Source organism: Phocoena sinus, chromosome 2 (assembly GCF_008692025.1).
Source record: "Phocoena sinus isolate mPhoSin1 chromosome 2, mPhoSin1.pri, whole genome shotgun sequence".
Taxonomy (NCBI): Eukaryota; Metazoa; Chordata; class Mammalia; order Artiodactyla; family Phocoenidae; genus Phocoena; species Phocoena sinus.
In genome coordinates, this window is record NC_045764.1 from 79,428,202 (window position 1) to 79,453,738 (window position 25,537).

The following is a 25,537-nucleotide window of genomic DNA, read 5'->3' on the forward strand; positions in this document are numbered from 1 at the left end:
TATGTATTCATGAATGAAGCCACTGGGGGGGGATTAATTTTTATAGGAAAGGAGGAAAATAATGGAAACACATCTCATTATTTTATTGTCACATTTCTACTTACCTATTGAGTGTTTTCCCTCTTTGCCAGCACAGTTTGTCTATTTTTTCTTTCTATAGGATAAAAGTATAAACTCACTGAATCTTTTTCGTATGGTTATAGTAGGATTATACTTCAGATGAATTTAACATCCTTTTTCAGTGTTCAGATAATAGATTAATGGAGAAAAACATTAAAATTGTTTCTTGTTTAAATAAATTTAACTCTAACATGGATGAAAAATGTGTTTACTGCTTTCAGTCGACCAGATAAAAAGCAACGTATGGTAAATATTGAAAGCTCCAGGCATCGAAAACAAGAGCAGAAGCACCCTCAGCCACAACCTTATAAAAGGGAAGGTAAATGGCATAAATATGCTCGCACTAATGGAAGACACATGGCAAACCTTGAAATAGAATTGGGGCAATTACCTTTTGATCCTAAATATTGACCATCATGATTAAGTTAAATTAGAAAACTGTAACAGAAACTTGGATGCTTTCTATACTGTTTGGTGTTGAAACTAAGATGAAATTAGTGTCTTTTTGTCATTTCTAAGTATCAGTTTGATGATTTTATATTATTACTCAGAAGCATCAAGCAAAAGCTTACTAACTTGCATTTTCCTGTAGTTTAGCTTTGCTGAATTTTTTTTGGCACTGGAAATGTTCAACTGTAGATTTATATTAAGGAAGCCAGGCATGCAACAGATTTTGTGCATGAAATGAGACTTCCTTTCAGTGTATGAGCTTAAAGCAAGCTCAAATCATACATGACAAAGTGTAATTAACACTGATATTTGTGTTAAATTTCCAGTAGAGCTTGAAAAAAGTACATTGTGATGGAATTTCATCTCTAACATTTTATAATCTTACACTTCTTGTCTTTTTGTGGGTTCAAGAGCCCGTTGACTTGTGAAGAATTTGCTGCCTTACGAGCTTGCTGACTTGTTCTCTTGTGAAATTTCTTGCACATATGAATATTGTGGAAGAAACAATAAAACTACACCATGAGGAAAACTAAAGGTCTTTATTTAAAATCTGGCATTTGCATTATTAATACATGATTTTATATTTTGTGATAGTTATCATATATTTCCTCAGTAGTGATATTTGGTAAAGCAGTTCATAGTGGTTTTTTGCTAGTTCCATGAATTTTACCCAGTATTTACTAGCATATTTAAGCAGCATCTGGATATTTCTGCTCAGCAATGTCTATTTCTCTGAGAAAGATCTAAACAAAGTCAGAATTTCATGTTCATGTTTGGTTGAGTTTCCCTTTTAACTTCCGTTCATAGACGTATATGTGACTTCCAGTTCGACGCTCCGGAAAGTGAGTGTGGAAGAAAACAGCAGTTCTCTCATACTTGTTTGAAATTAGGAAAGGATTTATTTCCTAGAAGTAAATAAATGTTTAAGTAAATAAAGGCTGCATTTTCCTGAGTACTGTTTCAAGAATTTAAGAATGACCTATTTGTTCTTCTGAAACCCTTTTCTTAATAAAACAATGCAATTTCTTAATAAAATAATTAACTCATGGTAAGTAACATATATTCCTTGGTAGTTATAGAACTAGGGCTGATTTGGACTAGGGAAAAGACCAGTTATAAAATATGGGTTGAAAGGGACCATAAAAAAAGTGATGTTGTCTATTTACCTGAGTGTTTGCTAAACCAGAGGTGAAATAAAAATACTGAGTTATACCTTTTTTCATGTTCCCTTACCTCCTCCAAGATGCTGAAGATGATCAAGTGAGTAGGCAGCGTTGAATCATTTTGAAACTCTCTATACAACCACTTTAAGGGATTTAGATAAAATATATCTGCTTCAACAAGATAATCACTTTTTCCAGTCAGGTCTGGGGGACACTGGAGAAATCTCATTGGAAGTGGGTGATGGACATGGCTATAAAAAGAAAGTTACCATTATAGTTACAAGAAGTAAAAAAAAAATTTTTTTTCGTGAAAGTTTTCAAATTACTCTTAAGATACGCTCACATAACAAAATGTGAAATCTGAATCTAAACTAGGTTCCAGTTAAGGTGAGGAGGCACACCTTTAATGCAGTTTTCTCAAAAATGGAGAATATGATTCTCACACTGTGTACCTGTGCAGTAACTTCAAGTCCAAACTAAAGAGCAAAACTCCATTTCAGGGCGGGAAGTAGGTCAGCAGCTTGTGGGACTCAGTAGTCTATAACATTAGTATGCTGTTCCAGGGATGCATGGGGCCTTTGGGACCGGGTATGTTGCTTGTTAATAAGAGAGTAATATCTGGCAAAGTAGAAAACTGATCATGAACCAGAAAGGATTCTTTTCCTCTTTCTGCTCTGAATCCTTACATGACAAGTTTTTCCTTTTTTTTTTTTCTTAAATATTTATATAAGTAAGATTTAGTAATAGAGAGCAACATGGGTTCACTGATCAAAATTCAAATAAGTAATGGTTTTACTGTGGCATAGAAAGACTAGAGTGTATGTAAAAAAGATGGACTGATGAATCATAACAACTTAAGCCAGTTACTTGGGCCATGCAAAAAGCCATGTTTACAACTTTGCCTCAGGAAAATTAATATAGGGACTTCCCTGGTGGCGCAGTGGTTAAGAATCCACCTGCCAATGGGACACGGGTTTGATCCCTGGTCCGTGAAGATCCCACATGCCACGGAGCAACTAAGCCTGTGCGCCACAATTACCGAGCCTGCGCTCTAGAGCCCGCGAGCCACAACTACTGAGCCTGCGTGCCACGACTACTGAAACCCGTGTGCCTAGAGCCTGTGCTCTGCGATGAGAAGCCACCACAATGAGAAGCCCGCGCACCACAACGAAGAGTAGCCCCTACTCTCCACAAGTAGAGAAGGCCTGCACGTGGCAACGAAGACCCAACACAGCCAAAAATAAATAAATTTATAAAAAGAAGAAAAATTAATAAGTGATAAAAGTTTATTTTTATCTATGAAATGCAAACAAAATAAATTTACACAAGACCTTAATACTTCATGACTGGGACTTCCCTGGTGGCTCAGTGGTTAAGAATCCACCTGCCAATGCAGGGGACATGGGTTCGAGCCCTGGTCCAGGAAGATCCCCCATGCCATGGAGCAACTAAGCCCGTGCTCCACAATTACTGAGCCTGCGCTCTAGAGCCCCTGTGCCACAAGTACTGAGCCCGCGTGCCACAACTACTGCGCCTGTGTGCTGCCACTGCTGAAGCCCACGTGCCTAGAGCCTGTACTCCGCAACAAGAAAAGCCACCGCAATGAGAAGCCAGCTCGTCACAACTAGAGAAAGCCCGCACGCAGCAACAAAGACCCAACAATGCCTAAATAAATAAAGTTATTTCAAATACTTCATGACTTTTATAATTTTGAAGATGAAGGTTTTGCTTCAGGGGGAAAGCAGAAACTGAGAAAAAGCTGCCAGCCTTATATTCCAAAGTAGGTATCAGACTGTTTTTTCTTTTTTGTGTGTGCTCCATTGTGCAAGTTGAAAAAATGTAAGACAAGAACTAGGTGAACTATACAAAGCCTAAGATATCAACCACTACAACCATGTATGGGAGAGCATCTTGGTGCCTCTAGAATTCCTGTTCTCTTCAGTGTTAACTCTACTGAGAGCATGGATGGAGAGTGAATGTCCCTCTCGCAGCTCTAGTCTTTTTTATATAGTATAGGATCCTCAAGTTAAAGGGATACTTGGGGTCTTAAATCCATCTAACCTGTGGCTTTTGGTAGACATTTCCAAATTGCATATTAATGATTGGCATTAATGATTCAGTTAAGTACAGTATTCCAAAAGTGTTAAATTACCTTAAAATGATATCAGGTTTGATACTAAGTTGACTGTGCACATGGAAAATTAACTTCAGATTGTTTAAAGCCAGATAGGTAAAGAATTTTCTAAAGGAAAGCTGTTTGCCTTGTCCTTTTACCCTTATTGGGCAATTGGTGAAGTAATACAGCTGCCTGAAATACAAGCATAGGGTCAATGATGTCTTTTTTCCTTTTTTTTTTCTTTTGCGGTACGCGGGCCTCTCACTGCTGTGGCCTCTCCTGTTGCGGAGCACAGGCTCCAGAGGCGCAGGCTCAGCGGCCACGGCTCACGGGCCCAGCTGCTCCGCGGCATATGGGATCTTCCCAGACCGGGGCACGAACCCATGTCCCCTGCATCGGCAGGCGGACTCTCAACCACTGCGCCACCAGGGAAGCCCAATGATGTCTTTTTAAACGTCCTGCATAATTAAAGGCAGTTTCAGTGTTAGTTCCCAGACACACTTAATCCAAGCATTAGGATGTCATCTAATTGAATTCTCTAATTTTTACAGGCAAGACAGCTGATATCCAAAGAGACTAAAAACACTGGTTTAAAACCAGGGCAACAGTACAACAGTAAATCTGGACTTGAATCCAGTGTTTAGAGATTATTTCAAAATTATGTAAATAATAAGATGTATGATAGGTTTGTACGGATCAATGATAAGTGAATTTCTTTACTAAGAGTACCATCAAATAAGCCTATATGATATTTTATACTACCTTTAAATAGTATAAAATATCATATAGGCTTTTGATCAGATTATTTAAATGTAAGTTGTTTTGAAAAAAGAATATTAAAGTTTATTTAAAAGTTGTATATGATTTTCATTGACATAAATAGCAGTTTCAAATTTCTTATAATCATTTGATCAATTAATTTAAATCCAGGAATCCAAAAGGAATTTTAAAGTCGTTTTTGTAATAATAGCATATAGTGAACAAATTTTATTACCTATAATAAGGAGTAGAGTGACAAGGCATCATCATAAGTACTGAAGCTGAAGATATATTTGTATTGTTGTAACAGAGTTCTTGAATATTAGTCATGACATCAAGAGTACCTCGTTGATGAACTAAACCAGTATAGAGGGCAAAGAACATATTTGATAGAAACAGGAAACTTAGAGCTGGTTTCTTCCACAATTTCAGGTTGTTTAGGGAGTATCCTATATAAAGATAGACACACTGAATTGTAACACTGGTAATGTTTTGTTTTATAGCTAAGCAAATATTAACTGCAAATTATATTGGTAATCTTTCATGGAAGTGTAGTACAAGCTGTAATGCTGTCATGGACAAACAAGAAATCAGCAATACGTCATCTTTGTAATTTCTCTGACCATTCACTGTCACTATCCATTATCATCCATGTCTTGACTTTTTTCTAGAAAAAGGAATTGAGGTATAGCAGAAAGATTATGGCTGGAGAGTCTAACAGAAACAGATTTGAATTCTAGCTCTGGAATTAGTTTCCCTATCTTCCCTAACAGTACCTTTTTCAAGTATTAGAAAAAAATGTATGTCCAGTGCCTGTCCTGGTACATAGTTGCTAAACAAACAGGACTTGTATTTATTCCATTTACCTATCACTTTAATCTCCAAACACTAGCAATGGATGTGTACATACAGGTCTCAGTAATTCTGGAGGAAGTATAACAGAATATCCTCTTAGAAAAATACACCACTAAGCTCCTGGGAGATTTTCAGTGGTCAGTTTATGAGTGGTGGCATGGATCTCTTTCTGGAAGAGAACGATTTATGTTTTATTATTTTTTTTTTCTTTCACTATAGTGTTGGACAATTTGGAGATGCTAAACAATTTTTCTTTTTTAATTTGTAAAAGTAATTCTTGTATGTGGCAAAACAAAACAAAAAAAACACTTTGCTAAGGAAATCTATATTTTCATTTTCCATAGTGAGAAGTCAGATAATGCCAAAAACAGTAACCTTTAAGAGCATTATTAGCATTTTATTTAGAGAGGGAGACAAATAACAAAACAACCACCTAAAAGAGTGTAAGTGATTGCCTCTGAGTATGGTAATGGGAGGGAGGGCAGGGGAACCACTGTTCTTTAAAAATCCTTATCTGACTTTTGAAACAGTACATGCGCAGTTTTGCTAAAAAGATTAGCATATGGAAAAACAAAGTGGCCTAATCAGAGACCAGCAAGTCTGCACTGGCCACTGTAGTAAAAACAGATTAAGCAGAAACCCAACCCAAGATCCTGCCACTTAAAGACTTACTCTTTTGGAATGGGAATGAGAATTCAGACAACTCAGTCTTTAAAACACTCTGTAAAGACACAGAGCAGAGAAGTGGAATGCTGGAAAAACCAGATTATAAAAATGGAATGAAACCAAGTTCGTAAATTAACCAAACCAAACACGTGCACAGAAATATTTGTCCTCCAGTAGTCTGGCAATGCTCACCTGGGTGAAAAGCAAACAATTATAACTCTAACTCAAGTTATTGTAAAAAAAAAAAAAGTTTAAATCTTAATAGTGATTTGTGAACAGATTTGCTCTGCTAAATGGTCCCACTATTCTTAAAACTTGCCAAATAGCTCTTAGATGCTTATGTTTTTATTTGTGCCTGCATTTGTATATGAAGTAAGACTATAAATAGGACACTAACTTTGGTTTCAGAACTTTAGATATTTCAAATACATAGATGTGTATGTTTGTGTCTAAATTGAAGAGACTACATCTAAGATCTGTAGGAGATCACTTATACTTGGTCAAAGAAGGCTGCTTAACTCGATGGGTTGTTTAGAGGTTTGCTTTTTTTTTAAGTAAAAAGTTTGGTACCATTAACTTCCTAGTTTTTCTGAGCCTCCAGGCCCAGTTGATTACTCATTTCTTCCCTCCTTAGTCCAGTGATTTTTTTAGTGATTAATATTTGAAGGAAGCCAACACTCATTCTGAATTAAACTTGAAGTTAATAAAGTTTCAATTCGTAAATTTTCCAAACCAACCAATGAAAAAATTCATATTTTCCAGAGCCGAGTAATATAAGACTTTTTAGCAGCCATAAGTAAAAAACTTACTGAAAAAAACCTAGTGGAAAAATGGAGAAAAGATTAAAAACTAAGATGTGTGAATCACTTTAAAAATTGCATATGCATTAGAGTGAGTCTTGAAGGGATAGATGTGTGTAAAGCATTAAAAACTAGTTTCAATGTACATTTTTCATTTGTGGAATGTAGAACTTTGTAGTTTAACCATAAACTTAAATTAGCTATTCTAAAATAGACATGTTGTATTACTTTTTAGTGAAAGATTTCTGACAGCCAGAAACACCACCACCAAAAGGTGTATGGATACTGGATCCTTATGTTTTTATCTCACAGGACCCAGGAAAAAGGATATTTAGGCTGCAAAAAAGGGAATCCTGCAGTAATATACTCAATTTGTAATTAAGGAGCAATTCTTATTTAGCCTAGTAGAAAATAAATAATATTTTAGAGTTTAATAAGCATTGATTGTCTTTTAACTGTTTCTTTATAATCGATTTTTTTCTCTATTATACGAAAATACTTACCACAGAACACCATACAAAATGGTAAAACTGGATAGATAAACCTGAATTCTTTGTGGCTCAACATGCTATAGTAAAAAAAGATATTCAAAGAAAATATTAATTTTTTATATTAAATGATGGTTTGAGAAGTTAATGTATTTAAAAAATATGATTAACATGATCTGTTTTTGTAATTACTGAGACTGAATTTCATGCTTTAGGAATCAGTCTCATTCTTCTTTAGTTATAAGGTGATGATGATGTGTTAAAAGTAATCCTAACATTTGATGTCAATGCGATATTCTAAAGTACAATTGCATTCTAAAAAAAGGATTTCTATTACCAATCCAAGTAAGTTATTTTACTCAAATTTCAAATAAAGGCGCATACATTTTCAAAATATTTCTCTGGTCCTTCAATACTTAAAATTTTGGCAGTTTTTGTTTTTTAAAAGCAAATACGATTTGTTCAACCTCTTTAAAAATTGAATGTATCCATATTAAGCAAACTGTTATCAGAAGTATTCAGTCTGTCTGAGTACCAGCATAATTATTACATTTTCCATCTGCTAAATAATCCCCACTAACAAATCATAAGAATTAATGCACCTCCAAAAGATAAACAGTTTACCTTTTAAATAATTTAGTTAACTTCTTGGTAACATTTAAGTAGTGAACTATTTGAATAAATAAAATCTTACCTATAAACTAGCAGTGTCCACAGCACAGTCACCAAAAATATCCTGTACCTCTTTGGGGCTAGAAGGCAGCCATGAATAAAGAAGGGTAAGTGAGTACCCAGGACAGCTGGAAATCCTTGACTGAAGTACCAGTGCCATGGATGAGAACCATAAAATGATCCCACATTCTGCAGCACGTTAAATTTCAAAAAATTATATTGAACCAGAGTCCACTGGCATCATCGAAGGAAAAAGAAATAGAAATGTGTTAGTGCCAAGTATGAATCTTTGGCATTAGGGAATTTGGCTGAATCATGAAATTAAATCAGAGTGAAGTCTATTAACACCAGACTGTAGTTTACATTAATAATTTTGAATATGAACTAATTAAAAAAATAAATTTATTATTTTTGGTTGTGTTGGGTCTTCGTTGCTACTCTACATTGCTCTGCATGGGCTTCTTCTCACTGCAGTGCCTTCTCTTGTTGTGGAGCATGGGCTCTAGGCACACGGGCTTCAGTAGTTGTGGCATGCTGCCTCAGTAGTTGTGGAGCCCAGGCTTAGTTGCTCCGCGTTATGTGGGATCTTCCTGGACCACGGCTTGAACCCGTGTCCTCTGCATTGGCAGGTGGATTCTTAACCACTGCGCCACCAGGGAAGCCCGAACTTAGTCTTCTTTATATATTCTTTTCCATTATGATTTATCATAGGATACTGAATGTCGTTCCCTGTGCTATACAATAGAACCTTGTTGTTTACCTATTATCTATATAATAGTTTGCATCTGCTAATCCCAAAGTGCCAATCCTTCCCTCCCTATTGGCAACCATAAGTCTGTCCCCTATGTCTGTGAGTCTGTTTCTGTTTTGTAGATAAGCTCATTTGTGCCATACTTTAGATTCCACATATAAGTAATACCATATGGTATTTGTCTTTCTCTTCCTGACTTACTTCACTTGGTATGATAATCTCTAGTTCCATCCATGTTGCTGCAAATAGCATTATTTCGTTCCTTTTTATGGCTGAGTAGTATTCCATTGTGTGTGTGTGTGTGTGTGTGTGTGTGTGTGTACACATACCACATCTTTATCCATTTATCTGCAATGGACATTTAGGTTGTTTCCATGTCTTGTGAATAGTACTGCTGTGAACATAAGGGTGCCTGTATCTTTTTGGATTAGAGTTTTGTCTGGATGTATGCCCAGGAGTGGGACCGCTGGATCATATGGTAATTCTATTTTCAGTTTTCTGAGGAAACTCCATACTGTTTTCCACAGTGGCTGTACCAACTTACCTTCCCACCAACAGTGTAGGAGGGTTCCCTTTTCTCCACACCCTCTCCAGCATGTATTGTTTGTGGACTTTCTGATGATGGCCATTCTGACTGGTGTAAGGTGATACCTCATTGAAGTTTTGATTTGCATTTCTCTAATAATTAGCGATGTTGAGCATCCTTTCATGTGCCTGTTGGCCATGGCTTCTTTAGAGAAATGTCTGTTTAGGTCTTCTGCCCATATTTCAATTGGGTTGTGTGTTTTTTTGTTGTTGAGTTGTATGAGCTGTTTGTATATTTTGGAAATTAAGCCCTTGTCTGTCTCATTGTTTGTAAATATTCTTTCCCGTTCTGTAGGTTGTCTTTTCATTTTGTTTATGGTTCCTTTGCTGTGCAGAAGCTTTTAAGTTTGATTAGGTCCCATTTGTTTATTTTTGCTTTTATTTCTGTTGCCTTGGGAGGCTGACCTAAGAAAACATTGGTATGATTTATGTCAGAGAATGCTTTGCCTATGTTCTCTTCTAGGAGTTTTATGGTGTCATGTCTTATATTTAAGTCTTTAAGCCATTTTGAGTTTATTTTTGTGCATAATGTGAGGGTATGTTCTAAATTCATTGATTTACACGCAGCTGTCCAACTTTCCCAGCACCACTTGCTGAAGAGCCTTTTTCCCATCGTATATCTTGCCTCCTTTGTCAAAGATTAATTGACTGTAGGTGTGTGGGTTTATTTTTTGGGCTCTCTGTTCTGGTCCATTGATCCATATATCTGTATTTGTGCCAGTACCACACTGTTTTGATTACTGTAGCTTTGTAGTATTGTCTGAAGTCTGGGAGGGTTATGCCTCCTGCTTTGTTTTTTTTCTTAAGGATTGCTTTGGCAATATTGGGTCTTTTATGGTTCCCTATAAAATTTAGGGTTATTTCTTCTAGTTCTGTGAAAAATGTCATGGGTAATTTGATAGGGATCACATTAAATCTGTAGACTGCTTTGGGTAGTATGGCCATTTTAACAATATTAATTCTTCCAATCCAAGAGCATAGGGTATCTTTCCATTTCTTTGAATCGTCTTCGGTTTCCTTCATTAATGTTTTATAGTTCTCAGTGTATAATTCTTCCACCTCCTTGGTCAGGTTTATTCCTAAGTGTTTTATTTTGGGGGGTGCAACTTTGAAAGATTTTGTTTTTTAATTTATTTTGGCTGTTTTGGGTCTTCGTTGCTGCATGCGGGCTTTCTCTATTTGTGGCGAGCAGTGGCTACTCTTCATTGTGGTACGCAGGCTTCTCATTGTGGTGGCTTCTCTTGTTGCGGAGCACGGGCTCTAGGCACACGGGCTCGGTAGTTGTGGCTCGTGGGCTCTAGAGCACAGGCTCAGTAGTTGTGGTGCATGGGCATAGTTGCTTCCCGGCATGTGGGATCTTGCCAGAGCAGGGCTTGAACCCATCTCCCCTACATTGGCAGGCAGATTCTTAACCATTGCGCCACCAGGGAAGTCCCAGATATTGTTTTTTGACATTCCCTTTCTGATATTTCATTGTTAGTGTAAAGAAATGCAACTGATTTCTGTATGTTGGTCTTGTATCCTGCTACCTGCTGAATTCGTTTATCAGTTCTAGTAGTTTTTATGTGGAGTTTTTAGGTTTTTCCATATATAGTATCATGTCATCTGCATATAATGACAATTTTACCTCTTCCCTTCCAATCTGGATCCCTTTTATTTCTTTTTCTTGTCTGATTGCTCTGGGTAGGACTTCCAGTACTGTGTTGAATAGAAGAGGTGAGAGTGGGCATCCTTGTCTTGTTCCAGATTTTAGTGGGAAGGCTTTCAGCTTTTCACCATTGAGTATTCTATTGGCTGTGGGTTTGTCAAATAGCTTTTATTATGTTGAGATATGTTTCCTCTATACCCACTTTGGTAAGAGTTTTTTATCATCAGAGGATGTTGAATTTTGTCAAATGCTTTTTCTGCATCTATTGGGATGATCATGTGGTTTCTGTCTTTTTGTTTATGTGGTGTATCACATTGATTTGCATATGTTGAACCATCCTTGTGAACTTGGGATGAATCCCACTTGGTTGTGGTATGATCTTTTTTATGTGTTGTTGGATTTGGTTTGCTAATATTTTGTTGAGAATTTTTACATCTATATTCATCAAAAATATTGCCCTGTAATTTTCTTTTTTGCTGGTGTCTTTGTCTGGTTTTGGTATCAGGGTGATGATGTCGTCATAGACTATCTTTGGGAGTGTTCCCTCTTCTTCAGTTTTTTGGAAGAGTTTGAGAAGGATCAGTATAAGGTCTTCTTTGTGTGTTTGGTAGAATTTGCCTGTGAAGCCATCTGGTCCTGGACTTTTGTTTGTAGGAAGTTTTAAAATTACAGATTGTTTCACCTCTAGTGATTGGTCTGTCCAAATTATTTCTTCTTCTTTTTAAAAAATTTTTATTGGAGTATAGTTGCTTTACAAGGTTGTGTTAGTTTCTACTGTACAGCAAAGTGAATCAGCTATACATATACATATATCCTCTCTTTTGGATTTCCTTCCCATTTAGGTCACCACAGAGCCAGCAATGAGTAGAGTTCCCTGTGCTATACAATAGGTCTGTTTCTTCTTGATTCATTTTTGGTGGGCTGAATGTTTCTAGAAATTTGTCCATTTCTTCTAGGTTGTCAAATTTTGTTGGCATATAATTGTTCATAGTATTCCCTTATAGTTTTTTGTATTTCTGTGGTATCGGTTGTTATGTCTCCCCTTTCATTTCTTATTCTGTTTATTTGGGTTCTCTCTCTTTTCTTCTTGGTGAGCCTGGCCAGAGGTTTGTCAATCTTGTTTACCCTTTCAAAGAACCAGCTCTTGGTTTTATTGATGTTTTTCTATTTTTTTAAATCTCTATTTTATTTATTTTCTCTCTACTCTTTATTATTTCCTTCCTTCTGCTGACTTTAGGTTTTGTTTGTTCTTCTTTTTCTAATTCTTTTAAGTGGTAAGGTTAAGTTGTTTATTTGAGATTTTTCTTGTTTTTTGAGGAAGGGCTGTATCATGGTGAACTTCCATCTAAGAACTGTTTCTGCTGCATCCCATAGATTTTGTATAGTTGTGTTTTCATTGTCATTTGTAATAACAATGAAATCATTCTTTATTAATTTTTTTATGTTCTAAGTACTAATGTGTTTTTTGTTAATTTGTGAAACACTAGGTTCTTGAGATTCAAGCAAGTATGAATAAATGTTATGACAGTGTTAAGTTTTACATAAAACTGGACCTAAAGAGAATCCTTAAAAATAATTTTTATGAGTATATGTGTTTGGTACCCATATTAAAATTTTTACTGTTCTACCTTATGGCATCAGATATTACGTATTAAGATAAAGCTTTGAAAACTTTGCAGTTTGAATTATAGCATAAAGTAGGTAATGACAGCAGCAGCTAACGTTAAGTGCTCACTTGTGCCATGCAGTGTTGTAAGCGTTTTACATGTATTATTTCATTTAATCTTCCAACCGTAAGAGACAGGTATCACAATTATTTCCAGATAAGGAAACTGGCGAGAAAGATACACAACTTGTCCAAGGTCTTACAGCTAATAATGAGGGCACTAGGCCTCAGACAGTGGCATCTGATTCCAGAACCCATGAGTGACTTAAAAACAGGGAACTTAAAAACAACCAAAGGTATTACCAATAGTCATAAGATTAAAATGCCAAATCAGATGCTTAAAGAATATTCTGGTTAATTTGAATTCTGAATAATTGAGGTCAATTAAAATCATTTAAAAATTAACCTTTATTGTTACAAACCTGACAGAAATATTCAGACCTGACAAAAATGCCTGAAAATGGATTCTTGAACTTCAATTAGGAATATACAATTCTGTTATATAGAAAACACAGCAAAGTTAACCAAAGGCATATGCTAGTAGTTTTTTTCTAATATATCCCATATCATTAAAAAAATGATTTGCTTATGCTCCCAGATATTCATGGATTAAAAAGTAAGGTTGAGTTTTTAGTGTTATAAATGATTACATTAAAATAGTTTTTTTTAAATAAAAAAAAGCGTAATTCTACTTACTTGACCAAAAAAAATACGATCAATTATCAGAGAGAAACTCAAAGTGACAAATCTGAAAAACAAAATAAAAGGGTGATTAACATTCTGAACTTGCTGAAAATCCAACAGTGGCATATGGCTTTGCAAAGTGCCCTGCATCAAAAGCCAGTTTAAAAATGCTTTAAAAGTTTTACCAACTGAATATCGTTTTGAAAGATCTTTCCTTGAGAGAAGCTATATTTAAGCAAACTTTTTAAAAGTAACAAACTCTGTATTATCTATTGCTGCATGACAAACTACCCCAAAATGTGGTAACCAAAAACTATGAACATTTATGATCTCAGTTTCTGTGGGTCAAGAATCCAGGTGCAGCTTAACTGGGTGTCTCTGACTCAAGGTCTCATAACTTGTCAGGATATTGACTGGGGCTGTAATTTCATCTGCAGGCTCTCATGATTTTTCCCTATAGCACTTACTGTCATTTGAGAAACATGTTAAATCATATGTTTCTAGCTGTCTCCCCCCCGACTAGAATATATACTTCATGAAGGAATGGACTTTATTTTGTTAAATTGCTGTATCTCCAGCATCTGGAACGACACCTAGCACATACTAGGATTAAATAAATATTTGCTGAATGAATGCATTACTTCCAAAACAATGCTAATAAATCTGAGAAATGACAACACTGGCAACTTAGCCACCGGATGATTTTGTCCTTTTTTAATAGCTACCAAAAATAACCTGTACAGAGTAAATACTAGTATATTAAAAAGATCACTGTTTTAAGAGTCAAAATGCATTCATCCCTTCAATAAATAATTATTTTGGATATTCCACTAGATACCTGGGATAATTCTGATCCTAGGAGCTCAAAATGTAGTTAAGAGGACCTGGGTTTCAATCCCATTTCCATCAGAGCAATCAACCCAGTGACACTGGCTATAATTCATTTTTAATTTCACCAAGCCCTCCATTTTCTGTATCACAAAGTAAAAACACCTACGTTGCCTAGATCCAAGAATTGTGAAAATCAGGTAATATGTGAACACATATATTATAAAGCCCCATACAAATGTGAAGGAATCAAGTATCTCTAAAAAAAAAATTTGAAAAATATTTAAGAAATAAAGCATAGGAAAGTTCTAATTTAGAAAAATTGCCAAGATCCTCACTTAAGCAAATTAAAATACTTCAGAATCACAAATAAAAATATAACATGTAAAATTGGAAATACTATGTTTCCTTGGTCTGACAATTCTCATTGACGTTAGAAGATGTAACTGACTAAAAGATGTAAAATCTTGTTTATAATTTATAGGTTGTTAAAATTAATATATGGATTGTAGCCATACTTACCCTACAGGTAAAAACTGATGTAGAATAAGATCAAGCTTTCTCTGTTCTTGCCAGAAATGTCTGAACAGCAAAGGTATCCACGGAATAAGAGCTGTGGGACGAATTATAAAGGCAAGTGCCACCAGGGAGGAGTACTTGACACTATAAGCAAGGAAAAGGTATTGTCAAGACAACTAGGAAATGAGTTCAGAAGTTATCTATTTACGCTGTGGTATAACATTTTTTTTAAAACAATGAGAGCATTTTCCTTTTGGTATAAATAGCTATGTGAACTTGGGGAAGTTACTTAAACTTCTGGCTCTTAATTTTTCTCATCCATAAAGAAAGGTAATACGTAAGGTCTTTTCCAGCTTTAATATTCTAGTATTTTCAAGTAAGAAGTTATTCTGTGTCCTAATGTTTATCTTGTTTACTGAGGTATACCATCTTTTAACCGTACAACTCTGCCAGTCGCTTTCCTGGTGGAAAAATGATCAAGTCTCTCCTAAAGAGATAAAAGACAGTCCCCATTTTATAAGGAAAATCTGGGCACATGTGGTTTTGTTTTGAATGTAAGCTGGTAATTTTGTCCAACTGAAAGATGCGTATATACACCTGATTTTTTTTTAAAAAAATCTTACTTATAAAACCCTATATGATCATGGATAGAAATGTGGGTTTTTACTATTAGGACTTCCCTCAATAAAGGGTTGAAGGCGAGCACCTGATAATTTAATCATGAGGACTACAGACAGTGGCAAAATAAAACAACTTTATGGTACCATTACATACCTATTAACTAATAAGTAACTATAAAGAAATTTCCAATGTTGGTGAAGATGTAAGAGCAGGGATTTCAAGTTCAAATGCTTACAGAGACCAGATAAGTAATAAAAATTGTGTGATATTGGCTGCATGGGTGTCTGATATCATCATGAAGGAATCCTGGCCCAAAAAGTTAACAGGCCTTACATTTTTTTTAAAGAGGAACTAGAAATCCAGATTTTAGGTAAGATCTCCCAATTTACAAACTTTGCCAAGTAGTTAAAAAACAAACACTGTGTAGGTGAAATAAAACATCTGTGGCTTGGTCTGACTTGCAGACAGCCTAATTGCAAATTCTGCCATAGTGAAACTACCTAGGGGATGCCCAGGTATATCTAGGCCTACCTAACCTCACTCCAAATTTTCAGACTTGGATTTCTTACTCCTTTCTGAATATTTCTACATAAATTTCTTACTGGCATTCAAAATCAAACTGTATGAAATAAGCTCCACACCTTTCCCTCAAACCTATTTAGTGTCTAATGTTTAAGTTAATGGTATCACTCAGTTTCTCAGTCTTAAAATTTGGAGTCACCTTAAATAGAAACTTTTCATCCCACACATCCACTGTGTTTCCTCCCCATTCTCATTGCCATCATTTTACATCAAGTACTCTCACTATTCTAGAATCTTTTCACAGTTGTGTCACTTGTTTGGAATCCTTTCACAGTCTTTTTTTTTTTAATTTCCCAGAAATATTACTTAATATCATTGTCAATCATCAGTACTTACTGAACACTTACTTTGTAATAGGCCATGTGCTATACGCTATATACTGTCCATAGAGTCTCATTTAATTCTTGAGAGCTGTTGTAATATTCTCATTTGATAGAAATCAATGTTTAGATATCCTCATCTATAGGTAACTTAAGTGAATGCCTATTCTTGCAGTCGAGAGTCTAATGCAGAAATGATCTTATTTGATTTGATCCTCCCAAAAACCTTACATATAAGGGAGAATGGATACTAGATTCCCAAATTTTCTTAACTAGATTCCCAAATTTTCTGGCTTATTCCCTTTCGGTATATCCTAAATACTGCTACTATGAGAGAATTATTTCTAAATCAGATTATGTCATGCTTCTCGAAAGCCACCAGTGGTCAGCTGCTACCTATAAAGTCCAAATTCTGGAGAAAGGCAAATTTCCATTCTAGCCTCATCCCTCCTTTTCTTCTCCCACACATCCTACCACACATTAGCTCCTCTGGACAACCTGCCCAGAATACAGTGAAGCCCTTTTATAGCTCTGTGCCTTTTCTCATGTTCCCTTTGCTTGGTATTTTATACCAATTTATATAAACCCAAACCAGGTCCATATGTTTTCTATTTGCCCATCCAGATCTGCTCTCTACTCTTCACCTGCTCAATATGCAGGGAGGCTGACCTTTATGGACTATATCAATGGGCTATCTTGCTTTTTGGCTTCTCATTAGTATTGGTTAACAGCAGGGCAGAAGAGTCAGGGTATTTTATTCACCCTGCTCTTTCCTTGCTATGGTTAAAGGCTGGCTGTGCCCCTCTCCTGTTGGGGTCCTCTCAAAGTTACAGCTCTATGGATTTCAGTAACTTTCCTCTCCTTGCTCCTTGGGGCCAAAGGGTAATTGAAACTTCCTGTTGTGACTAGCCCTTGGGTACTATGGTATCCCCTTATTAGCTTTTCCAAACATTGTTTACACCTTTGTAAACAGTCCTTTTATTAAACTCTCCTTAATTATCTGGTTTGAGTATATCTCTTTCCTGCTATAATAAATACATCAACTGTGAATTTGTGGTTCTAACAGCCTTCATGAGCATTAGGGGGTCCACTGGACATTGCAATATATTGATAATTTAAGATTTTTCAAAAGCATGCTTTAGAGTTTTGTACATAATTATAACAGTACTGTTACTCACCTGTTCATAAACTTTGAACCTTCCAAAGGATAGTAGAAGAGAGCAATTATAGTGAGAACAGTTTCCATGGTGTTTGTAAGAGTTCTGGTACAGCAATACCACGTGAACCAAGAGCATAACTGGCAGAAAAACTAAGAACAATTATAAGCAAACGTATATGGAGTGGGAAATCAAAAAGCTTAGTATTCTAAGGAAAATAGCAAGCAAGTCTAAATAATGTTAAAAGTGGGCATGTCCAAACATTGTTTTTAAGAAGTTATATCAAGCACATCTATGATACCAGGTCTGTATTTGTTAAAGTTAAGTTTATACTTTCAGGTACATTTTTGTGGCATTGCATTTGATTTAAATCTCACTTCACACTAATAAAAGACATAAAACAGATTCTTTGATGGTAGAGTTCGGAGAAGATTGAAATTCGTAACTAGAGTCTCACAATCAGTATTCCTCCAATTGTCTTATATTACTGACAAGTATTTTGACTGATTTTTATTGACCTTGCTTGGAATGTTGTCCTATTTCTTGGTGGAAAATTTAAGACAACGTAAGAGAAAAAATCATGACTATCAGGAAACACCACTACATTTTAATTTGGAAATGGACTAAACTAATAAACCACTTTTTGGTAGAACATGCAAACAGAAGCATCATTCAGTCTACAAAACAAATGCCTTAAAAGAAACTTACTAGTTGTTGCAAGGGTATTAAACATCGTACCAGCTTCCTATCTCTTCAAATACAGACTTTAAAATATGTTCCCAATTTTTGTGAAGTTAAAGGCTCTTCCTGAGCTAGAAGATCCTAGTGCTGCTACTTTGGAGGAAGGATTTCAAAGGCATTATGCCTTTGCCATCTTAGGTTCAGCCTTCGACAGTGTGTATTAAGCACAAATTAAAGAGATTGACTTAATCCTTGAATCAATTATCAAGGACTCAATCGCTAAAGCAATCTGTCTTTTTAATGCAAATCAACACACTACCTGCAGAAACATGTCCTATTAATAATAAATTGTTAATATTAATAACAATATTTCAGAAATGTGTTGGTACATTGGTTACTTGGAATTTGGAATATATTTGCTAACAGAAATATAAAAAAGGCAGTAAGATTTCTAAGTTGGCTCATATAAGCTTACTTATGGTTTAAATGGGAAAATCCATTCAAGATTTGAATGGGAGTTTGAGAATCTATCTCCCCACTGTGAAATGAGCCAAATGACAAAAGACAGTCTTCTATACCACATTCTCTTAAAAGTCCAGCTATTTCTACCATTCTAGCCAGAAGAGAAAGAGTGCATCAGTGAAAAGATACGTCTCAGGTAGCTGGAGGAAGAGTGAACAAGGGTTGTAAACAGCTGAGGTGATCTGTGAGGTAGGCAGTGGTTTAGAACTATTCCTACTGAATATTATGGAAAGTGAGGCAAGGACTCAGTTCTGAGTCATGGTGCTTCCCAAGGCGGGGTCCTAGGGTTTAGCCTTTCATAGTGTTGGAGGGTATCAGTGGCTTCTGCCACCTAGGGCTCATTCAGAAGGAGAGAGATAGCATGTCCACTTGCATTTTACTGTTCTTAATTATGGAAGTACCCCTATAAAGTTGTACAAATTACTTTCTGAAACTGTTTTGGGAATCAATCATATTGACTGACCTGTTCATGTGCTTCATGCTTGTAGGAATGAAGTAACTGACATACAGTTTCTAAAGTGTTTAGGACTTACCACCCATCTTGCCACTTGCTGATTTTCTAGTTGCTTCATTAATGAGTAAAGCCTCAAGTCTGCTATAGCAGACAGAAGTGCTTGGGCAAGTCTAGGAATCCAAATCTTCATTAGTTAAAAAAAAAAAAAGATATTAAAAACATCTGTTGGTTCATACTTTAAAATCATAAGAAATCAACAAGCTGACCCAACTATCAATCGAAAGCCATTCTTAGTTTAAAAAAAAGATGTATTATTCCATTCTTCTGCAAAAATAATTTATACCTTAAAAATTACATTAATTTTCATGGAAATACCAAAAGGTAGTTTTCTCATTCTCATTCTCATTCTCTCTGTAATATATATATATTACAACACTCCTAATTTTAAATAGCCAGCAGACCATTTCATTGTGTGAAGGTTCTATTTTAGAAGCACATATAGTTCTTTTCAGTAGCGTAACAGTAGGTAATTTTTTATGAAACATTTACCCTACTGTATGCTAAGTATGATACTAAGTACTTTATGTATATCAGCTGATTCAGTGCTTCTAACAGGTACTGTTTTATAAATGAGAAAACTGAGGCATAGAGAGGTTAATTTCCCCAAGGCTGCAGAGCTAGTTAGTGTGGAGGTCAAGATTCAAACCCAAGTCAGCCTAACTCCAAAGCTCTTAGCTACTAAGTTACATTGCTCCCCTATCCTACGACGTAGATAATAAAATAATGTTACTTTTTTTTAAAGCTTTAAGTAATCTATAATTACAGAAACATGTAACATAGTATCCAGTCAGATGACACTAAAGAATAAATTTAAGAGTAAAAAGAAAGAGTAAATGTATTATAACTTAATTACAGTTAATGATTCTAATGTCATACATTAGCATCATCTTTGAGTTTTAAAATGTGTCACAGTTATTAACAAAGTAACACTTGCTGGTAGATCACAGCTTAATTTTAGTTTGCTCAAAAGATGTGTTTCTAAAAATTTATATGTAAATCTGTATTTTTGTTGGATCAAACTTCACTAATTTTACATTATAATTAGAGCCGCTTTACTTTCAGTTGTCAGTGGCTTCTAACACTTTAGCTTTACATCCTATATCAATAATCTGTAAATAAATGTTTAAATCTTAGAGTTAAAGGTACATTGTACTTCATAATTCCACATAAACTGTGCACTGTAAAATACAGTAAAAGGCACCTCTGTACTCACCTTCTGTTTGCCCTGCATAAGAATCTGTAAGCTTCCTCCTCACCTCCCAGGTATGAAAGTATTTCATGTAAAAAGTTAATTTTGCTACAGACTTAATAGGAGCTGAGTGTTGAGGTAGCGACTAAAAGGATTCTTGTGCACTGAGAGAAGTATAGTATTTATGAAGTTAATGGTCTCACTATATTCTGAGCTAGTTACCCTAGCTTCCAATATTGTGTTCAGTTTCGAGACCCACATATTAAGATGGACATTAATAAATTAGAAGATGTTTAGAGGACATTATCTGATTATGAGGTTTAGAACTGGAGATTATTTATCCTGGATAAATAATACTTTTTTGAAGGGTTGTCATGTAGAAATACTGAATTTAAGAGAAGGTAGATTTTAGCTCAACACAAAAATAAGTGGAGTTGTAAATTCCCAGTTATTAGCAGTCTCTCCGGACTTTTTAAGATATCCTTATTTTCCAGGTTATAAGGACCTGACCAGAATTAAACAGTTACACATGGCTTCTGGAAAATAACAACTAGGGCGGTGGGGTAAAGAGGAGCAGGAACATGCCAGGGGTAAACCCTGAAGGTGAGGCCTGTGTTGGCGGCTTACCTTTCTACACTCCTGCTCTTTAAGATCCTCCTCCCTTAAGCTCTAGGAGCCACATGCCTTTGCGCCATCTCCTGACTGTTCAAAGCCCCCACTGTGGTACTCCCACAGGTCTCCCTTCTTATCCCTCTTTCTTGTCACATATTCTAAGCCAGCACTGTCCAGTAGAAATGCAATGTGAGCCACATACCGAATTTTAAATTTTATAGTAGTCAAAAAGTAAAAAAAAAAAAAAATCTCTAACAGGTAAAATTAAATCTTAGTGCTTTTGTTTAACTCATTATATCTAAAATATTTCAACATTTAATCTATATAAAAGTTACAGAAATAGTTCACATTCTTATTTTGTATTCTTGGACGTCTGGTATGTACTTTACACTAATAGCACTTCTCAATTTGGACTAGCTGCATTTCAAGTCTTCAGTAGCCGTTACCATATTGGACAGCAGAGCTTTAAGCCATCCCTAGTTCTTTTCACACACCTTACGCAGTTTAGAGAGAAGCTATCTAGAAAGAACACTAGGCTGTAAATAAGTAGACCTAGGATCTAGTTTTAGCTTTTAACATGCTGTGACTTTGGTCTATTTTCTTCATCCCTTCTCTGACCCTTCTAGTTTCAAAATTGTATAATCTATATTTTAAAATAATCAATATGAGAGTATGAATGACTGACTGATAGCATCATAATGGTTCTCTATCTGCTCAAGTTCCAGGTAGGATAGAGGTTTTTTCAGGGGTGGAGGGGTATTGGAGTAGGGTAGGATGGGGACGAGAGGAGGTTTCCTTTAAATCACAAAATGGCCAGGTGGGTCAGCTACAGGTTGAGGGCAGTGGATAGATCGTGGAGGAATAGGAAGTTTTTCAATCTTGAAGACTCCTTCATTCATAATATAACCTACTTTCTGGGATGTTATATATATTTGCCCTGTTTTGAGTCTTTATGAATATCCTTCTTGATCTAGAAGCTGGTGGGTAGCCCTGAGAGAAGGAAAGAGAATTCATAGTTCCTAACTTCTACATGTGTTAATGGGAGAAACCCTGCTACTGCTCTCAATTTTCCTTCCCTGTGATATTCCCAAATGAAGCATCAATTTTACCGATATGGTCCTGTTTCTCGATAATGGGTAATCAAATATCGTTGCAAAGGGGAGGGTACAATACAGCCTAAGAAAACCAAACCAAAACAAAAACGAGAACTCCAGAACCTCAGTGTCTTTCCAGGCTTCAAAAAACCTTTCAGGATTTAGACTGCCTTTGGAATTCTGGGCCACTTCCCTAACAGAAAATGGGGAAGGCCCAAACTTCTGAGTCCAACTTGATGATAGCTTAAAGATACTGAGAATGAGGTTAGAAAAACTTTTGCACCATTAGTTCTTTTGTATCCTCTCCTGGTGACTGACCCCCAAAGTTCATGATCTAGGGATTACAACCCTGCTTACTATTGATGGCTAATTACTACATAGCACAATGATTGTATATATCACTATATTTTTGTCAAATTAATTTTCCTAATTTGTAATTTCAACACTAAATCCTGAGTGGGTTTACATGTATTTAGTCTAGTCTTCATAGGCTCATATAACATGATCTGCTCACAAGTTAAAAAAAGCAAGATACAACACTGCTCTTAAGTGATCCTTTTATGAAGGAAATTTACTTCTAAAGTACGAATAATATATAATGTAGTCATTCTGAAAATCTGTATATCTTAACAGGATTGCTCACAGCAGAACACTTTCACGCTCAGTCTTATGTTTTAGCACATATTGAACAGTTACACATCACAGTATGTCTTTGAACACTGGGCTTCCCAGATGCGGTCTGAGTTTAGCAACAGTAGTCTTTTAAAAACAAACTTCATGATACCAATATTATCGTTTAGTTAATATACATTAACCTTAAAAAAGGGATGGAATAAATCTGTTAATGACTATTTTGATTACTTTTATTTAAACTTACCAGCAACTGAACACTATCTTTCCCCAAAAGGTGCAGAATCTTGTATATGCTTGCAAAGATTAAGGGGTAAGTGTAACCCCTCAATCTTTCTCTCCATTCCCAAGTCAAATAACCATAATTAGTAATATTAAGGACTAATGTTAAATAGCACTGAAACAAAACCTCTTTTCAGTTCTATATATAAAACACTTTTATTTTTTGGCAAAGAAGCTTAAAAAAATAGTATTTTACACTGGATATCTTAAGTAAAAATGCAGTTGGCCAACTAAACTGTTAACTTCTTCAAAGCAGGAATGCATTTTTTACTTCATCTATGTCCTCCACATTACTGAACCCTTTGGGAATATATGCTAAAGGCTGAGTCAGGTACACTAACATCAAAGAAAGATATAGAAGAAATATTAGCGTAGAATAATGGCACACTTTTATAAGTTAAAATTATTTGGAGAAAATATGGAAAATTTATTGCAAATATGTCATGGAGCTGACACAATTCCTAAGATGAATACACATTTCTAGTCCAGAAAAGAAACTACAAAGGATATTTGAAAACCATGTGATGTGCAACTTCAAGAGACTGCCAATATTCATCTGGAACAAAACTTGTTTGGACTAAAAAGCAGTTACATATTCGTAATGCTATGGTAAACAAGACCAGATAAATGTTTTCACCAAGAAGATCTGAAAAAAAAACAACAAAAAATGAACAAACAGGTAATTGTAGCACAAAAGTCAGGCAAATTCCAGTTGGGGAGCTAAAATCTGCTGCTCTGGTTGGCCCCTTGCTCAGGTTCTGTTAAAGCAGTGGTGAACTCTGGCCCCTCCACACTACTCTCAAAGCAGACCTGGGTGGAAAGTTAGAAAAAGGCCAGAGCCTCACCAATCTTTCTGGCAACTTATTAATATAAAGAGAATATTAAGATACATTTTGAAAAAGACTGGGTTAACTAAGGCCTTAGGCTAATTAGGTTATCCTATATGTATATCTAATGAAAGAAACCAGCTAACAAATTACTAACATAGGAAGCAACACTTTGTATAATGTGCATATACTAGCATATAAAATGGTCCTCTATGCATTTTAAAATAGTCCTTACTGATACTTTCTATATGCTAGGCACTGAGTTCGTTCCTTTACACACACTATCTCATTTAGTCCTCAATGCTATGGGGAAAATATCATTAGCCCTATTTTATATATGAGGAAACAGGCTCAGAAGTTAAACTGCCTTCTCCCAAGTCAAACGGTTGTAAATAAACAGGATTCAAAACTGGGTCTGTATGTTGACTCCAAAGCCCTCTTAATCACAAATGGACTGCCTGTAGACAATATTTTTTTTTAATGTGAATTTAGTTGCCAACGTTTAAAAATCAGGTTTTATATTAACATCTGTATTGCAGCATATCAAAACTCTAAGATCTGGCAACACAGAGCTCAACTGGGAACAACTGGCTGGTACTGAAATATAGGGTGCTTTGACTTCTTACGTATATAATATTTAGCCTTGCCTGTCCGGCCTCCTGAGGACTTGAGTTTGCAACGTGCCTCTGATCCACTGTGAGTCTTTGCTAACATTCCGGGTTCCTGCCACTCTCCTTCCTTCTTCTCCAGGAACACATTTTAAATGTTTCTCAGACAACTGGTACGTTCAACACCACATACCCCTTCTGAACTTTCATCTTTCAGAAACAAACCTCCCGACTGCACTGTATCTGCTGTACGAAAACCTTGTTCTTTCCTTTCCTTCTCTCTAGTCCGTAGACTCAGGCAGAAGAAACTGTACTCAGAAGTGGCCCTTGAACAACCGCGCTTGGCACATAAAAGGCGCACAATAAAGAATGAATGAATGAATGAGGAGCCCATCTTTATAGTAAATACCCCTCCGACAGATCAAAATCCCACTTGCTGGGATGATTTTTCTCCTGTCAACATTACATCAGGACCAAAGAAAAGGCGGAGGGGGCAGTGAAGAAAAAGCAGTGCGGCGGGGGGTCAGACCTGGTCCCACTCCAGGAATCAGCCCCTCCGTAGCTACGAAACCTCGGGAACACTGGGCCAGGGTGGCGACCCCCTCTCTGAAAAGGGGATGGCCACATCACGCCTACTCACTTCACACGGCTGCGGGGAGGACGGCACAAAATAATGCAGAATACACTGACGCGCAAACGACAGGGATCGAGGATCCCTTCTCGAAAGCAAAGTGATTTCTTGCCCCCGCCCCCCCCCCCACCCCAGCAGATGGAGCCCTCGCTCAGTGTCGGCGATTTCCCGCCACCGCCACTCCGCTCGTCTTCCACACCCACTCACTCACCTCCGCCGCGGCCAGTGCTCTTCTGCTGGCTGAGGTACAAGGTGGACTTTCTCGTTCTCAGCTTCATCTTCTCGTGGGAGCGGTTCTGGAGACCACGGAAAAAGAGGCTGCCGCCGCCGCCCTCTCGCTCCATCCTGCATCTGCTTCGAGGTCTGCTGGGGACAGCCAGGCGTCACCGTCCCCAGCCCTGGGCAGCTAGCTGAAGCAGCGCGCTCTTCCGCCCACTAAGTTTGGCCTTTGCGAGCGGCCGTCTCTGGCAGGCGCGGAGGTAGCCGGGAAAAGCTAA

General features: G+C 36.5%; 3 protein-coding genes across 7 annotated transcripts in view; 2 read left to right on the forward strand and 1 right to left on the reverse strand.

Annotated features, from left to right (window-relative positions):
* The window catches only part of CCPG1 (cell cycle progression 1), a 39,024-nt gene extending 37,494 nt beyond the window's left edge, over positions 1-1,530 (forward strand). For all 4 annotated transcript variants that reach the window (XM_032624049.1, XM_032624048.1, XM_032624047.1 and 1 more), the window contains one exon: positions 342-1,530. In XM_032624049.1, coding sequence (XP_032479940.1) covers positions 342-531 — 190 coding nt within the window. In that variant the 3' untranslated portion in view covers positions 532-1,530. The remainder of the gene's footprint in view (positions 1-341) is intronic.
* The window catches only part of PIGBOS1 (PIGB opposite strand 1), a 37,677-nt gene continuing 12,496 nt past the window's right edge, over positions 357-25,537 (forward strand). The window contains exon 1 of the mRNA XM_032624059.1: positions 357-439. The gene's annotated coding sequence lies outside the window, so the exon portion shown is untranslated. The remainder of the gene's footprint in view (positions 440-25,537) is intronic.
* Positions 1,091-25,535, reverse strand: PIGB (phosphatidylinositol glycan anchor biosynthesis class B). 2 transcript variants are annotated; one of them, XM_032624050.1, is made up of 12 exons: positions 25,252-25,535; positions 23,485-23,620; positions 22,940-23,057; positions 19,187-19,291; positions 17,472-17,602; positions 14,774-14,914; positions 13,436-13,487; positions 8,112-8,323; positions 7,433-7,497; positions 4,844-5,057; positions 1,804-1,984; positions 1,091-1,475 (listed from the first exon to the last, which is right to left on the reverse strand). In XM_032624050.1, exons 1-12 carry the CDS (start codon positions 25,382-25,384, stop codon positions 1,338-1,340), a joined length of 1,626 nt encoding a protein of 541 aa, XP_032479941.1. In that variant the 5' UTR covers positions 25,385-25,535; the 3' UTR covers positions 1,091-1,337. The 2 variants fall into 2 exon arrangements, with proteins under 2 accessions (XP_032479941.1, XP_032479943.1); XM_032624052.1 differs by lacking the exon at positions 19,187-19,291.

Bases quoted from the DNA above. Each gene is read 5' to 3' on its own strand.
- PIGB (XM_032624050.1), bottom strand. From the start codon at position 25,384: ATGGAGCGAGAGGGCGGCGGCGGCAGCCTCTTTTTCCGTGGTCTCCAG. The intron at 23,058-23,484 runs ATATCCTTTGTA...TAATATTACTAA, and splicing joins GCACATCACATGGTTTTCAA to TTATGGTTATTTGACTTGGG. The intron at 5,058-7,432 runs GTAAGTATTTTC...ATCTTTATATAG, and splicing joins ATTTTGTATGGTGTTCTGTG to GATACTCCCTAAACAACCTG.